This window comes from Maniola hyperantus, chromosome 10, assembly GCF_902806685.2.
Source record: "Maniola hyperantus chromosome 10, iAphHyp1.2, whole genome shotgun sequence".
In the NCBI taxonomy this organism is placed as follows: domain Eukaryota; kingdom Metazoa; phylum Arthropoda; class Insecta; order Lepidoptera; family Nymphalidae; genus Maniola; species Maniola hyperantus.
This window is the reverse complement of record NC_048545.1, coordinates 15292110-15304368: the sequence shown is the minus strand read 5'-3', so window position 1 is coordinate 15304368 and position 12259 is coordinate 15292110. Positions and strand designations below refer to the sequence as shown.

General features: G+C 38.7%; 1 protein-coding gene across 1 annotated transcript; it reads left to right on the top strand.

The window, feature by feature from the left end:
- The first annotated feature begins 10000 nt into the window (after nucleotides 1–10000).
- Nucleotides 10001–11343, top strand: LOC117986165 (alpha-(1,3)-fucosyltransferase C-like). The gene is made up of 2 exons (XM_034973004.1): nucleotides 10001–10890; nucleotides 11184–11343. The coding sequence occupies exons 1-2, from the start codon at nucleotides 10070–10072 to the stop codon at nucleotides 11341–11343; spliced, it is 981 nt and encodes a 326-aa protein (XP_034828895.1). The 5' UTR covers nucleotides 10001–10069.
- Nucleotides 11344–12259: the final 916 nt, after the last annotated feature.

Genomic DNA, 12259 nt, shown 5'->3' with positions numbered 1-12259 from the left:
CTGGCGCTCCGGTACATTGATGTCGTTTAGCAGGTATAGTCGAGCACACAGGTTGACTGAATGATATTACTAGCTTACTCATACTCTAGATTTCGCTATTTCGAACAGGAAATATAATTAAGGAATTTGGTGTTTGGCTACATCAAAAATAACTTATTTCTCAGTGATTATTAAATAGAGGGTTTTCCAAAATACGTAAAATCCACGTCCTTTGTTAGTTTTAAGTATAATAACCATTTTAAATTATCGATTAAACTAAAAAGTACGTAATTATGATGTGAAGTCACATTTCAGTATTTCATAGAATATCGCGTACTAAGTGTTTTGACGTATGATAAAATGTTACTGATTTGACTAGTTGTCAAATACCGTATTCTGCCAAACTAAGGACCCACCTCAGGGGACCAATAAAATCCCTACACACCGTCTGAGGCGCACCAGGAACACGAAGGTGCGCCTCACGACTCGAGGACTGGTTTCTTTCCGGACGATAGAGTCCCCGCGTCCATTGCCCGAGAGTCCTTCTCAAGGGGGTAGGCGGCGGTCGTGGGCGGCTCGCCTACGCCCGACGTGAATAGCTGGCCTAGGCCAACCTAGCAGCCGCTTTACTCAAATGGGACTGGGCAAGTCATGTGTGCGGAATGGCACATAACTTACGGGCATAATCTGCTCCTTTCTGACCCCAGAATCATCAACGCCAGCGTGGTAGACGGGGCAACGTTCGCGTGATGAATTAGATGAGCTTACGGTTACGTGGCCTAAAGAGTCACGGAATAAGGAATGGTGGAAGGATCAGAGGGAGGCCTTTGCCCAGACGTGGGACAGTGGAGGCTGATTTAGGTTAGATTAGATTAGATTTCGAAATATGAAGTAAGTAGGTATATAGCAGATTAGCAGATGAGTTGTTGTCGATATTTTGCGTGTACTTTTTGACAACCTTCGTGGCACCGCGCCGTGGTGGTGAGCGGAAGGCGTCTTTCTGAGGTTGATTACCGGCGTAGGCAATCTAGAATATTATTTCGAAAATAGCTTATGCTCGCGACTTCTTTCGCGTGGACTACATAAATTTCGAACCCCTATTTTACCCCCTCAGGGGTTGAATTTTTAAAAATCCTTTCTTAGCGGATGCCTACGTCATAATACCTATCTGCATGCAAAATTTTAGCCCGATCCGTCCAGTTGTTTGAGCTACGCGTTGGTCAGTCACCTTTTCATTTTTATATAAATTTATGAATTCTATTATGGAAGCGGGCTAACCTAAAAGTGTGGTTTTGCTGGTACAACCGCCTAGTAAGATAAGACTAATTTGGAATTTAAAAATTCCTAATTTGACCCAACTGGTATTCGACGTCCATTTTTGAAACTGACGAGCTTGGTGTCTGCTCTTGTGTCTCTCGCTTGGTAGATCAAGACACGGTGGCGCGACCGGTGGCACCCCCATGGCGTCCTAGTGAGATATTGACCTAAATCAGACACTAGTGAACACACTGAGTCGCCGGGTGTACACTCACGGCTAATTTCGTCTCTCAAGCAATTAATTCATTAATGCCTCGATCGCACAGACGCTGATAAAAGCATTACAGATCACATTATCTTACACTTAGTTAATTTTCCTCCGCGCGAGATAGCACCAGCTACGGCTTTTAGTGAATTAATGCCCGCCATTTCGCTAAAGTGCCGTCATTTGTTCAATGTAAGACTAATATGGTACTGGAATTAGTAGAAAGATGGGAAATTTATGGCCGGTTCGTCATTATACATATCTTACACCCGGCTGTACTCACGTTAGCCCGACTAGTTTCAAACCCATCCGGGGCCCTTTTTGAAAGAGTCAGTTCGCGCACGCGTCCTTGAAAAAGGACCCCAGATGGGTTCGAAACTAGTCGGGCTAACGTCGACTAAACACGTGAGTATAGCCGGGTGTAAGATATGTATAATATGGAAATCACTCACGATAGTTTAAACGGTAAAAATGGTTCACCATTATTCCTCTCACCGAAGGCAACATGCCCAGAAATACTGAGAGAAAGCCAGTGCGTGCCAGACCTTATTTTGTAAAAGCGGAAAGTTTCTCTGCGAAGTGTTACGTTAGTACTATTATATATTCTGTGGTAGTGTCCCCAACACTGGGAGGAACGTTTGTTTGGATGTGTGTTTGGATTATGGCAGCTTTGGGAGATAAAAGGTAATTATAGTGTTTAAAAATCTTACGAGAAAAGTCTATTTTTTTTTTCCTTCGGAGTGAAAGATTAAAAAGGGGGGAATAACAATAACGCTAAGATTTTGCTAGCGTTCTGCCAAAACAGTCGCAGATAACAAGATCGTCTAAAGCCATCAATAGAATACCTATCTCAATTTCTTTTATTTTCTTCCACAAAATCAATGCAAAATCAAATTCCAGTGAAAGGCACAAGTTTTGCGACATGGCAAACTGGATTTTCCTGTCTGCTGCACTCGTCGCATACCGCGACGCTGCGTGCGATGAACAGGCGTCCCTGGATACCTACCAGACTAGATAATAACTACCCATATTATAAATGCGAAAGTCTGTTTGGTGGTTTATTTTTAAATCACGTCGCAACTTAGCAACGGATCGACAAGATTTTTAACAAGACCAGCACGCCTAACATGCGCCCCACGAGAAATTTTTTTCTACGCGTTTCTACTCGTCTTATCTCTATGAATGAACTCGAGAAAATGCGTAGACAAAATTTTCTCGTGCGGCCCATGTTAGGCTCTCTGGAGAGTGACAGGCTACTTTTTAACCCGGAAAATCAAAGAGTTCCCGAACAAAATGTGCGAAATAGAGTACACTTATATGCATACACTAGCTTATGGACTACACAAATTTCAAACCCATATTTCACCCCTTTAAGATTTGAATTTTTAAAAATCCTTTCTTAGCGTATGCCTACGTCATAATAATATAGCTGCATGCCAAATTTCAGCCCGATCCGTCCAGTAGTTTGAGCTGTGCGTTGATAGATCAGTGTCAGTCAGTCAGTCAGTCAGTCAGTCAGTCAGTCAGTCAGTCAGTCAGTCAGTCTCCTTTTCCTTTTATATATGTAGATTTTGAATAAAAAAAGACTATTAAAAACAAATAAACCCTACAACTATCCTATTCCTGACAGGCAGGTGCTCTGCAGTAGTCTAGGTAGTTCTCGCTAGGTTGAATTTCACGTTTCTGAAGGATTCACGTTTTTGTTGTTATACAACTTTTTGGCCTGGATGAGGTACGACAGTTTTTGGCCTGGAAGAGGTACGACAGTTTTTGGCCTGGAAGAGGTACGACAGTTTTTGGCCTGGAAGAGGTACGACAGTTTTTGGCCTGGAAGAGGTACGACAGTTTTTAATAAAACCTATATATATATATGTCTATAATTAAAAGTGATACACAAGTCGATACACCACAGTAATGGAGGGTTCTGGAAGAAATTTAGCGCGCTCGTTAGCTCTGGGAGTGGTATTGTGGAAATAAAAGAAAATAAATCTTAAGTTTACACGTCCACCCGACCAATGAGCTCACGTCTTCCACCAAACCCGTTCTAAGTTATAGGATACAGCGATTTTTTAAAATTAAACGACATCATCATCACCATGATCATGAACCCACCACAGGACCACTACTGAGCACGGGTCTCCTCTCAGAATGAGAAGGGTAGACGACATACGTTTACCCTTCACTAAGAGTCCTTGGCCACGGCAAAAGGTACAAAAAAGTAACTCTCAAAGAAAGAGTTATATTTTTGTTCCAGTGCGTATTGTTTAGTGTTAATATTTTCACAAAAATAGGTAGCTAGCCTTCCGGATAAATTACAACCACTAACAAAAATTGTGGTGTCATTATTTTTAATATTTTCGCATAAAAGTAAAAACTTTCAAAGAGCAGTTAAAAAATAGCCGAGGTTAACTGCGCAAACTAGTAGACAACAAAAACGAGTTTGTGTAAAACTTTTATTTTTACGACAAAAGCTGAAAACACAAAAGCTACTTTTCATGGAGAGGCAATGAAACTGTCGTACTTATGGCCTAAATATAGCCCCTTCTATACAGAGAGAGAGCACATTATACTAGTCAATTTCGATGCGTACAAACAGGAATATACGCCATAAAACGTATATTATTTTTACTGTGCAAAGAATTTATGAGTGTACTAATACGCAATAACGTGAGTAATACACGACAATAACATTATGTTTCATATTACAATAACAGTTATTTCTATCTTAATACAGACAAAGTAAAGAAATGCATTGTTCGTATAATAATTGGACATGAAATCAATATATAAATAATGTTACATAATTTTTTCCCGAATAGAACTTGTATAAATTATTTAGAATCGTTCAATAATAATTGTATAATTTGTAAACCAATGAATAATAACATGCTCTGAAAAAAAATTGGACCCACTTAATACTGAAATATACCAAGCCAAGCCACATCACATTGATTTCAACTGACCTACACTTACACACATAGGTCAACTTATTAATTTATTATATTATTCTATATTGTGTTTTAAATTTAGTCTGTACCTACTTACTCTTTTCTTCAGAGCTTTGTCACTTTTTTACATTTTTGCAGTATTTATTTTTGATTTTGTAATAATTGAGGATTTATTACTTAACTAACTTTTTGACAATTTGTGTGTTAGTTAATTATGGTATTTAAAAATTAACGGAATAATGCCAAATCCAGAAAGCTTAATTATTATTATCTACTCGTACTCTAATATAAACCAAAATGAATATGTAAATGTTTATTAATGAAAAGAATCAGTGTCCGAGAAAATTTTGTAATAACCAAAAGGTTTGTTATTATGAATGTTGTTCGAAGCGAGGTATCCATACAAATTGTTGTAACCGCCACGAATGCCGAACAGACTTGGTAGATAATGGCCGTAGTTTGATAACAAAACTGCCAGTAAAGGATCTACCAACAAGTGATTTGCATTATTGTAACTTATTGGAACTTTTATAGGTATATGCACAAAAGCAAAATCAGGGTTATGTGAATTTCGACTGTTCTGCCTTAAAGATAGATCATAGTTTTGTAAATTATCACTAGTTCTTATATTGTAATTTGCAAGAATTTCTAATAGACTTGCTGTTAAATTATTTTTTGTATTAACTTTTCCTGATATCGGTATTCGATGTTGAAATCCTTTGGGATAGAATAATTTGCGATCAGAAGCTAACTGAGTATCGTCCTCTAGTTTTTCTTTTACTTCGTAATCTTTTGTTGAATCTGTATCTTCATTTCGCTCATTTGCTTTCTCTCTATTTTCATTACTCTTTCTTTGATCCGTTATGGCATTGTTTAGGAGAATAGCAATATTGGAGTTATCAATATTTTTTGGTTTGCGTTGTTGCTGGTTTTGTTTCTCGTGATTAAAATATGTGTTTGTGTCGTCGAGCGTTATTATTTCTTTGTGTGAAGGGTGAATTATTTTTATTAATTCTGAAAAAAACAAAAAATAATATAAACAAATTTTTTATTCAATGGATAGATAGTGCTTCAAAATTGTTCAGTGAAGCAAAATATTGAAATGAAATGAAATATAGTTTTATTCAGCCCTACACAGCTCTATAATCAACAGAAAACAAAGAAAAAAAATACTGAGAAATATTAACTATGTCACTTACGTTGATACTTATTTTGGTTCTTTTGAGATAAAACAACTTCATTATTTTGAAAAGGCCTTTTAGCTATCTCATTTGTTTGAATGATTTTCACGAAATTTTTATTTTCAAAGTCATCCATTACCGTCGTCGGTGGTTTGGGTGAATTCTGAAATGCGTGTCGGTGTAGGGTATCATTAAGGGTATATTTACATAAAACACTGCAGTGTCAGTCATTCGGCTGGCTCGTAATCTATCAGAATCTTTTGGAATCTTTTTATCTGTGATATCCTAGTGGTTAAGACGTTGGCCTCCTAGTCGAGGTTCGGGGTTCGAACCCGGGTATGCACCCCGAACTTATCAGAGTTATGTGCATTTTAAGCAAATGCATATCATTTGCTTTAACGGTGAAGGAAAACATCGTGAGGAAACCTAGCATGCTTGAGAGTTATCCATAATATTCTCAAAGGTATATCTCAGGTATGTACCTACCTAAGTTTCCTCGCGATTTTTTTTTCTTCTAGGATTTTAAAACCCTAAATCCACACGACGGACGAAGTCGCGAGCATCAGCTAGTAGACCCTAAACTAACGCTACCTTACGATATTTTTGCAACATTTACGGGCCGACCGCATCTCTGGTCCGATGTGAACGTACCTCAAACTCAAAGTGAACATTGCGTGTGTTAATGTAATCCCTGTGCAGCTCCAGGACTTTTTCAATTGACATGGGTCTCCAGCCATTGTCCGCGGGAACGTTTTGCGCCGAGTTTGTGCTCACAAAGAAACAAGTCACCTAGAACAAAGATAAATTAATTTGCGGATTTGATCATTTATTTAGGCGCTGTACGCGGATGAAAGGGCTTTTTTTTGGGGTGGGTTCATTTTAATCTTTTGTTCGGGAAACAGGTCAAAAAATATCAAAATATTTTAAGTCTAATTTAAATGGACATATTTTGTATCACAAAAAATAAAAACAGGTCAAGTGCGAGTCAGACTCGCGCACTGAGGGTTCCGTACTACTATTATATTTTATCGACATTTTGCACGATAAATCAAAAACTAATATGCCTAAAAATAAATGAATCTGTTTTAGAATGTACAAGTAAAGCCCTTTCATAATGATACATCACTTGGTATAGTAATCTTACTTTGAAAGTTCAAAATAGCGTTATTTGTTCATGAACACGTTTTTTTTTCTTGTGATGTAACTAATGATTTTTCCCCTAGTGTCTGCTAAAAGACCTACCTTTCTGCCAAATTTAACGATTCTAGGTCAACGGAAAGTACCCTGTTAGTTTCTTGACAGACAGACAGACAGACTACAGAGTGATCCTATAAAAGTTCCTTTTTCCTTTTGAGGTACGAAACCATAAAAATGGCGTCCATTAAACTGGATCTGCATCAATCGATTAGAATTATTATGAACTAGCTGATGCCCGCGACTTCGTACGCGTGGGTTTAGGTTTTTTTTAAAATCCCGTGGGAACTCTTTAATTTTCCGGGATAAAAAGTATATGTCCTTCCCCGGGTTGCAAGCTACCTCTGTACCAAATTTCGTCAAAGTCGGTTGAACGGTTAAGCCGTGAAAAACTAGCAGACAGACAGACACACTTTCGCATTTATAACATTAGTATGGATAATAATTGATAGTCATCAGCCGATAATGACACGAATAACAAAAACATGAACTAATTAAAAAAACTCAACTCTTACGTAAAATAAGATCATAATAATTAACTTAGAAATCTGAAGCTTCTCAATAATAATGAGTATTAGCAACTTACAGTTAGCCAAACAAAATCTAGGGTCATATCGAAAGCACCAGTGTCCACTGTGGTCTGTGGTCTGTGGTCTGTGGGGATACACAACTAAATGGCACTATCGGTAAAGACAATAATATAGTGGGTCACAGGTCACTGCCCAGAATACCTCTCCATAAAACTTTACCTTTACTTTAACTAAGTGAAAGTAAAGCTGTAGTTTCACTGGAGAGATTTATTTTCTTACTTATCTAAATCTATACTTACAGTACGCGGCCAAAAAGTAATGTACATCGGCTTTTAGAATAACATTTCGGCGTTGTAGAGCATTGTCTCTGTCACTAATACCTATATGACGTTTTGTCGGTCTCAACGACAGAGACAGTGCTCTACAAATATGCTATCTCCTTCTAAAGGTCGATGTACATTACCTTCGGCCGCGTACTGTACTATAATATTATAATGAGAAAAGATTTATTTATCTGTTTCTAATCGATAAACTCTGAAACTGTTGAACCGATTTTAATAGCGCTTTCACCGTTTATCAAGAAAGAACATCCATTCCCTACTTTTTCCATACTAATATTATAAATATACGAAAGTGTGTCTGCGTGTCCGTCTGTCTGGAATATTTTTAAAATCATTAAAAACGTGATTAAAAGTAAGTAGGTAGGTACTATTTAATTCTGATGATGGCTAAAAATCTATTTTCCTCTCAGTTCTTGCTGCGCGCTGATAATATAGCAGTATGAACGCACCATAGTCAAGTCATAATAATTGTTTCTTCAGGTAGGTACATGTTCTACACGGCATTGCTTTCAACTGCAATGGACACTTTACCACCTCCTACTGTATACTTTCTTATTGTATACTATACTAGCATATTCCCGCAACTTCGTCCTCATGGACTACACAAATTTCATACCCCTATTTCACCCCCAACGCTGCGTCTTCCGGTGCGAGGTCGCCTTGAGACCACCTTGAATCTTATCACTATCGAATAAAAAAGAATAAATAGGTGGTATCAAAAAGTTTATTAATTTACTTATAACTTTATTCTAATTTCCATTCACTTCTTCACTCGTTAAATCTACGATATCATCCGGTTTTGTTTTCATCGCCAGCAAGGTCGTAAACTTCGTGACTGGGAGAGGAGATATGACTTCATTTTGCTGTTGAGTATCTCCATTTTCCTTCACACTCACAATCACATTGCTTGCAGAAGTCTCTATATTCGATACACTGCAGCTACAGGTGCGAGTTCTGAAATAATGGTTTTATATTAATAACTAAATATTTATAGGGAAATAAATAGTGCAATACAATAGTAATTATTTACCGTCCGTAACACCTGTCAATAAGACGACCTAGTTCTATTAACTCTTTACTATTTCCATAATTATTATTATCAGACATTGGTTAATCTCCTTTTTAATTGCATACAAAAATAAAATACTTATCTAGTCAATACTATAATAAGAATAAAAGGTTAAAGTGTGTTTAGGGCCTTAAAATATAGCGTCATATAGTAACGGTACAGCGACATCTGTTACAAGTTTCACAAACTAAAAAGTTCGCGCCATCTAGCATTGTACCACTAAACCAGTTCATCGCTCACAAGCAGCTTTCGCTGCCGTTGTTTTGCTCTCCAGTATCCATCTTAAATTTTTTATAGCAGTTTGAACGATTGCCGATAGATGGCGTTATGAACAATAATTTCAAATGAGGTTTTATATTTTTCAAGGAGGTTAAATAATGCGTTTATGAAAATGCTTTTTTAGCCATAAGCGCATATTTAGGGTTCCGTTGTTACCAAGAACCTTTATAGTTTTGCCACGTCCGTCAGTCCGTCCGTGGATTAGCTCAGAGACTCTTAGTAGGTACCTACCTACCTACTAGAAAGCTGGAATTTGGCATCCAGGGTAACATGCCGTCAAAGCCGTGGAGCACTCCCCCCTGTACGACTCACCTCATGACCTGTCGCGAACCACTAAAAATAAAATAAAATAAAAATAGCCTTTATTTCCAAAACATGCATTAGGATATACATCAATATTCATATTAGATAACATTAAGTTGTGTCCTTTACAGTATAATATTTCATTGAATTAGATTATTATATATTAGTTACACCTATTTACATATTTGTTATAAGTTAACATGTAACAAATATGCGAACTACTATACTTAGGTATAATTATACCTAGGTATATTATGACGGAACCCTGCACTGCGCCTGGTCCGACCCAGGGACGTAAATCAGTAAATTGTCAATAATATGACTGTCAAATCTTTCATACTAAAATTGTGAATAATACGTCTAAAATTTAACTCCACACGCGCCGTTTTAACTTTTTGTATCATGTCAAAAGACTAAAGTAAAATCGCACTTATATTGTATAAAAGTACGATTTTACTTTAGTCTTTTGACATGACAGTTGATGTTGTTGATAGAGTTAAAATGGCGCATGAGGGGGTCCTATTATTAAGCTTAAATCAATAATTTATTAAAAATAAATAGAAAAGTTCTACGAGTAACATATTTTCAAAATGATGTTAACGTCTTTTTATTTGAACAATGTAACACCAAACTGAAATTGCTCTTTTAGCAATTTCAGTTTGGTGTTACATTCTTATAACGTTACTCTCTTATACCTGTATAAAACTATATTATTTAGCCAACATGTCCGAAAATCTCAACCAAGGCTCGGTAAGAAATTATACAATAAGAAACGATCATAAAAACGAATATAAATTCATTCTTGTATGGCCGAACTCAACTAAATTCAAGCTCCTAGAAAAAGGAGATGAAACTTTTATAAACAACAACTGTGCGTACAAAAATTGCTTTGCTACTGATGATGTACACTTGTTATCCAGTGTGAAAGAATTCGATGCTGTAGTATTCAACGCCTTGGACATAAAGATACTACAAAAAAATGAATTATTGAAGGAAAGGTCACTGAAACAGAAGTACATTTTCGCCGCGTACGAGTCAGCTGCGTATACACCGATGTGTTTCGAATACTTTGATGGATTCTTCAACCTGACCTGGACGTATAAGCTTGATTCTGATATTGTTGCTACGAATATAAACATATACGATTTGCAAGGCAATAGAGTGGGTCCGAGCGTAAATATGAAATGGGTAAAGAAAATGCTACCTATAAACGAAGACTTAAAATCAAAGTTGTCAAATAAGTTCAAAGCAGCTGCATGGGTGGTTAAAACTTTGAACCAAAGAGAGGAATTGGTTAAGAAACTAAGGGTTCAGTTAGTTAGGTTCGGTTTAACCGTTGATATTTACGGGAGATGTGGAACCCATGAATGTCCAGGAAAAAAGACCATACGTCAATGGATCTGCAATAAATTAATTGAGAATAATTACTACTTTTACTTGGCTTTTGAGAATTCGTTGGCATCGGATTATGTCACCGAGGAACTGTTGAGGGCTTTGAACCATTATGCAGTGCCGATCGTTTTATGTGGCGCAGATTATTCCAGGTTCGGGAAATAATCCATCATGATCAACCCACTGCTAACCCACTACTGAGCACTGGTCTCCTCTCGGAATGAGAAAAGTTTGGGCCATAGACCGCCACGCTGGACAAGTGCAGATTGAAAAACTTCACTTGTGAGAACATTATGGAGAACTCTCAGTCATGCAGCTTTCCTCACTGATGTTTTCTTTTGTGACGGATGTTTTAACCAACAAACAAACACACTTTCGCGTTTATAATAAGGGTAGTGATAATAACGGTAGTGATAATGGTAGTGATAATGGTAGTGTTTTACAGATTTGTTCCCGATAGTGCATATTTGGATGCCCGTGAGCTTGGAGAAGTGGAGCTCGCCTACAAAATGAACGACATCATCAACAACAGAACGAAGTTCTACGACTTCTTTCGATGGAGAAACCATTACAAGTATACCATTTTTGGGCGGAGGAGAGCGTAGGCTAACTTTCTTTTCAGATTGGGGCAGCCTGGGCTCATCTCTATTCCCAGCACCTGTCCGGGGCTGGGGCTGGCGAATGGCCTGGGGGGAGAGTGCAAGTCACGTAGATCCCCCAGGCAAGGCTTAGGGTGCATTCCTTCTCGTGGTTGCTGCCCGTTTTTGGTCTGATTCCCTCTGAAACAGACGTAACAGAAACCCTTAGCCGGACTTCCGATTCCTACCCTTCCCACATCCCTATCCTCTTCCTTGGAGGAGAAAACCTCGTCACCAAAAACCCCAATCCAAGGTGTCATACGAACCGTGCCGAGGGATGCGTGGCTGGGGGGGTGCTCAGTCTCAAACGGTGTCTCCTCGAAACCGGGGCGAATCGAGGCAGTATTTAGCCCTTCGGCCGGTACTAGGGCTCTGCCGGTGTCTGTGGACCTTTTATATCCCGTGTACTCGTGGGAACTGTATGGAAAACAAAACAAACCAACAGAAACCTGTTAACACCAACAATGGTGGAAATATTCAGGAGCAGAGGAGGGATTTGGACTCTGCCCAACCTGACGCCTCTCAGGAGCAGAGGAGTTCTATGGACTCTGCACAGCCTGAGATCCCACAGGAGCGGGGGAATACAATGGACCCCGAACCTGGAACTTCCGGCACATCTGGAAGTCACCCCGCGGTGGATGGAGGTGGAAACGCCCCCGGTACGCCCTCGGTGGCTCCCTATGTACCAAAGCGTGTACCACTCGGGATGGCCAATGCCTACACACGACTGAGTGGTGCGAGGCGGAGACGCCTCTGGCGACTAGTGGAGGATGGGACGGCCATTGGGGAAGCCCTTACACTAGTCAACAACCCTTCCCAGGGAACTCCTTCCTCTAGTAGGCCGACCGGCGAACAGAACCTGAAAAGGGGCAGGTCGGAGGAG